The 4,692-nt window shown below is 46.4% G+C and overlaps 1 protein-coding gene across 1 annotated transcript in view; it reads right to left on the bottom strand.

Annotated features, from left to right (window-relative positions):
* The window catches only part of LOC105306715 (receptor-type tyrosine-protein phosphatase T-like), a gene marked incomplete at its 3' end in the record, with an annotated part of 597,375 nt that overhangs the window by 214,883 nt on the left and 377,800 nt on the right, over nt 1-4,692 (bottom strand). The window contains exon 9 of the mRNA XM_011381898.1: nt 2,162-2,458. Coding sequence (XP_011380200.1) covers nt 2,162-2,458 — 297 coding nt within the window. The remainder of the gene's footprint in view (nt 1-2,161; nt 2,459-4,692) is intronic.

The following is a 4,692-nucleotide window of genomic DNA, read 5'->3' as shown; positions in this document are numbered from 1 at the left end:
TCCTGAAGACAATTTTGTAGCTCAGATGAAAGCAGCATGAGTCCCGTCAGCTCAGTCGGAGAGGTTGCTTTTGGCTCTCCAAGGGGTTTCAGTTAATGGACTAGAGACCCGCTCCAGCCTGAGGTTGGCCTCGAGGTGAGTGCGTTCCCAGCCAAGAGAAATGGTGCCCCTCCCCTCCTTAGCAGAAATAGACCCTAATCCTGACACACAGAGGGGCCCTGTGCTCTTCTGGGACCTTCCCTCAGCCCAACGGTTGCTGAGGTGGGGCCTCAGAATAGCTACAAGACCGAGGACCGGTATCTCATAGCCGTTGGTGTTTTTAATTTGATGATGTCCACATATCTCGGTAGAGTAGGAATTGATGTTTTATTAATGGTGCTTAATTAAAATTTAATTTTAAAGCACTGCTGCTCTCACGTCGTTTTGATTAAAGGCTTTGTGATTTTTTTTTTTTCCTGGTGACAAGAAGGAGAAAGGGAGAGGTTGAGGCATGGCTTGAAGCTGGACTTGGGATTTGCCGTTGCACATGTAGGTAATGCTCAGAAAACAGCCTGGGGTGAGCAGAGCATCCTGGAAAAAAGAATCCTGAGTTGTTTCTGGGCCCAAGTGCTCTCATTCAGCTCCTGAGTCCTGAATTTTCATGCTGGGTTTCAACCGGGGCTCCTCCCTGTCGAACAACCCATGGCCACTTGTCACTTGCCTACCCTTCTTGTCCTGACTCTGCTTCTCAGATCAGGCAGTGACCACACTGCCATTCCTTGAGAGTCTCTGTCATATTTTCTACAGCCAGTTGGAGTAGATACCTAGAACTCTGGAGAGGTTTCCTAGGGCAGGTGTGTGGTGTCTGGGTTGCTGTGCTAGAGGATTCTTTGTCGGTAAACATATTTTTTTCATGTGACTTAATGCAAATGTGGCAGCTACAGTTATTGAAAACCTACAATCTGCTGGGCATTAATCCAGTTTCTTTACATATGACCCATTTCAATGAACACCAATCTATAAGGCAGGTACTATTTTCATCTCCATTTCATAATTGAAGAAAGTAAGGCACCAAGAGGTTAAGCATCTTGTCCTAGGTGTATCTGGCTCAAACAGTGCATTATTCTACCTGCTGGAGGAAGGGGCTGTACATTTCTGAAACAATGAGCCAGATCTAGGAAAAGGTCTGAAATTTTTATCAGAAGCCAAACCCAGGGCTGCAGAATGAAGCCAAGATGAGATGCCCAAATCCTGTGTTGGAGATTGACGGGAATGGATCCACAGGAAGCAGAACACTCAGATCACCTGGAGAAACTGATCCAGGTGGAGAGCTGTGCCCACAAAGGATTGAGGTTCATTGCCAGGCAAGAAGGTGGGGGTCAAGGTGACAGAGGCTGGGTCCCTACTGATGCTGCCACCTAGAAGTACAGTCTGCAGCGGTTGCAAAGTGAGTCGCTGCAAAGAATGAATGTACAGAGTGTCAGGAAGGGTTTTTCATGAAGATGGGTTGTGTAAAACTTCCAGTTCTACGGTGGTACTTGAAGGAAATGAGAATCAGGGAACAAGGTGAGAAGAGGCTGGCACTTCTTCCTTTATTTCTTTATGAGACTTTGCATCTGAGAGTGTGGGTCTGGACCCACCAGAGGCCATCAATCAGGGGTCCTGGGACTTGCACATATGAAACAAGAGGACTAGATGGGATTGCTACGTTAGAAGTTCTGTCTTGAGGATCTAAGGCAAATCTAAGTCAAGTGGGGGTATCCAAGCGAGTATTAGGCTGGATGTAGTCAGTGTGTGTGCTAAGCTTTTCATATATATTTTCTGATTTTAATTCTTTAAGAATCCAGAGTTGTTTGACTCTCAAACTCAACATATATAAACAATATAATATATGGCTTGTGTTTCGAGGGCATCAATGCGTTTAAAGGTTGGGCATTGAAGGTGGTATAAAGTGAGAAGAGGGACCGGGGTCTAGAAAGGTCCAACTTGAGTGCATGTCTGTGGAAGAGCTGCTGTGTCTATGGGAACAGCGCCCCCTGGAGTTGCACGATGCATAGCCTGTACTGAAGATCTTAGAAAAGAGGCAGATGCAGACAGAAGCAGGAAGAATAAAAAACCTCCTAACTGACAGGTATGGCTCTAACATCCCCTACTCTCAAGCAAGCACGTTTCCCTCACTCACCGTCCTCCTCCGTCTGCACCACCAGCTCTTCGCTCTCCATCCGGCCCTCGGGGTTGGACAGCAGGAGCCGCAGCCGGATGGTCATGAAGGGGCGCAGACCCCGTAGGGTGTAGTGGGAGGAGGTCTGAATGACCTCTTCGGCCTCGTACTGTTGCTGGTTGAACACGTACTGGTACTGCACCGTGAGGTTGTAGCTATGGCAGCGGGTCACGGCGTAGCCAAAGGGCTCCCACTGCAGGGTCAGCTGCCGGGCCCGGATGTCCACAATCTCCACGTTCTGCGGGCCATGCACCGGGTCTGCAGAGCACACGTGCAAGATACAAGAAGAGGCTGTCAGGACGGTGGGGGACCGCTCTTCCATCTTATGTCCGTCATTCAACCACTGCTGCCTGGTTTTAGCCAGAGTGTAATTTAACATGTTTCTGTAAATCAAATTTTTTTCGTACTTAAATACATGCATCTAATAGAAAACTATATGAAGGGAAAATCTGAATCATTTGCCATAAATAAATGCTAGCCATAAAAATAAATGCAAAATCGTTAAAGTCTTAAAGGTTCACCAGGTACCAGCGAAAACCATCTTGGGTACCAACGACAGCACACACACCACTTCGAGGATGTACTAATTTAGGAGGTTGCTGGAGACCTGCGTCCTTACATTTGATCAGGCCACATCCTCTCCCTTTGGAAATCAGACCCCTCTCTTCAGTTAATTGCACCGAGGTGCACAGGCTGGCAATGGAGCAGCATCCTTGCCACACAGCACCTAGTAGATCCAGGTGGTCACGTGACCCACTGACTACACCTTGGAATATCCCTTCCTTTCATTCACAACACAACTCATCATTTCCTAGCCTCCTACGGCAGACAACCTTTAACCCCTCTTCCTCTCCTCTCCACTCTTTCGCAAACAGGCTCCTCCAGGGACATCGTTCTACAAGCAGATCTGATCATGCATTCTCACCATAGCGCTGTCTCCCCCTTCATCCCTCCCCATAGATCTTGCTCCCAGAACCCCATATATAACATGGGCTATGTGTTATTTTATTATGAATATTCTGTTTATAATTTACATAAATTAAAGAGATGTTTTTGTACAAAATAGATTACAACCAATGAATGTTTTCTTTCTTAATCCCCACAGGTAAAGCTCTTTCTATAAAGTTTATGCATTTGTTATGATAGACACATAACTTCTTTTGTGATCAGCATCCCCATAAGTTCTCGTGTCAGATTCTCTTAGCTGGGAGTTGTTAAGCATCAGCTAGAGATTAAATCAGTATATTTTTCCCTAGTTTACCGACAGGATTTTACCAAGTTATATAATCTCTCTGGGTCCATTTTTATTCCATTGGTAAAATGGTGATAAAAATAGCAGCTAACTTCATTGGGAGGGATAAGGGTGTGTGGGGGGCGGTTAAATGAGATGTTTGCAAAGCAGTTAGAATTGCACCTGGAACTTAATAAGTACTCCATACATGGTAGTTTTTCTTTTGCAGTAATAGGACTAGTAATAAAAATAATAATAAGTCTTCATATGCCGCATCTATTCAGATCGTCTTATAAGTGGCAGTGCTGGGTAGCATCCTGATGCAAAATGATGGATTCTACCATTTCTTCAGTCCCCTCAAAGCACAGGGGTAAAGCTGCCTCTGTGCCAATGCAGCAAGAAGAAGGGGTGTGGGTCTTGATGCTAGCTGAGTTCCCTGATCTGTCCCCATGGAGAAAATGTCCTGCAACTTGTGTAGAGCCTTAGCAAAAACACACACTTCAAAGCACTTCTCTTTTGAGGATACCGAGAAATATCTGGGGGCCTAGCAAGACTGCCCACACAGTGTTGGGGACAGTAGGCAGCCTGGCCACAGATCAACTGAGGAGTTCATGGTCATTCTTATAGCTCGGTTATTCATGCTCACAGGTCCTTTGTGTAAAGAAGAGCCAGCATTCCCAAAGCAAGTGGATGACTTTGAATCTGACATTGAATGAGCTGTTGCTGAGAGTCCATTGTACTGAGCCCGCATGGAACAGAAGGTGAAGAGTGCGGTCTCCACAGCTGGGGGGTTATGATCTGGTGCGGCTGCCACCGTTGCTCGGTTTCACAACTCACAAAGACACGAGGACAAATGTACACGCACAGGGACAGCGAAAAACTGCTTGCCTAGGAAGTTCCAAGCATTTCCATCAGCCTGGCCCGCCGGAGGCTTTTTGTTCATCCAGATGCTGGAAACCTCCTGGCCGGGAGGCTGCCCATTCTGCTCAGGATCTCACTGCTTCTCCCCTGGGTGTGCTTTCAAAACTGATGCTGGGCTCCCATAGCATGATGGCCCTGACGGTCTCTCACCTCATCGCAGAGAGAGAACGGGAACATTTAAGCCCCTTTGAAGTCCAAGGTTAACACCCCGTTTTGTCAAATATCTTAAGATGTATCACAGTCCATGTCAAATGTAATTTTGGGGATCCCCAATATACCCTTAAATGAAACAATAAAAACAAAACACCATGTTTGGGGTTCTATCATCTGTATCACCTTG

The sequence above is a fragment of the Pteropus vampyrus genome, unplaced genomic scaffold (genome assembly GCF_000151845.1).
Source record: "Pteropus vampyrus isolate Shadow unplaced genomic scaffold, Pvam_2.0 Scaffold455, whole genome shotgun sequence".
NCBI lineage: Eukaryota > Metazoa > Chordata > Mammalia > Chiroptera > Pteropodidae > Pteropus > Pteropus vampyrus.
Note: the sequence above shows the minus strand (reverse complement) of the source record. Positions and strands in the feature narration are given on the sequence as shown.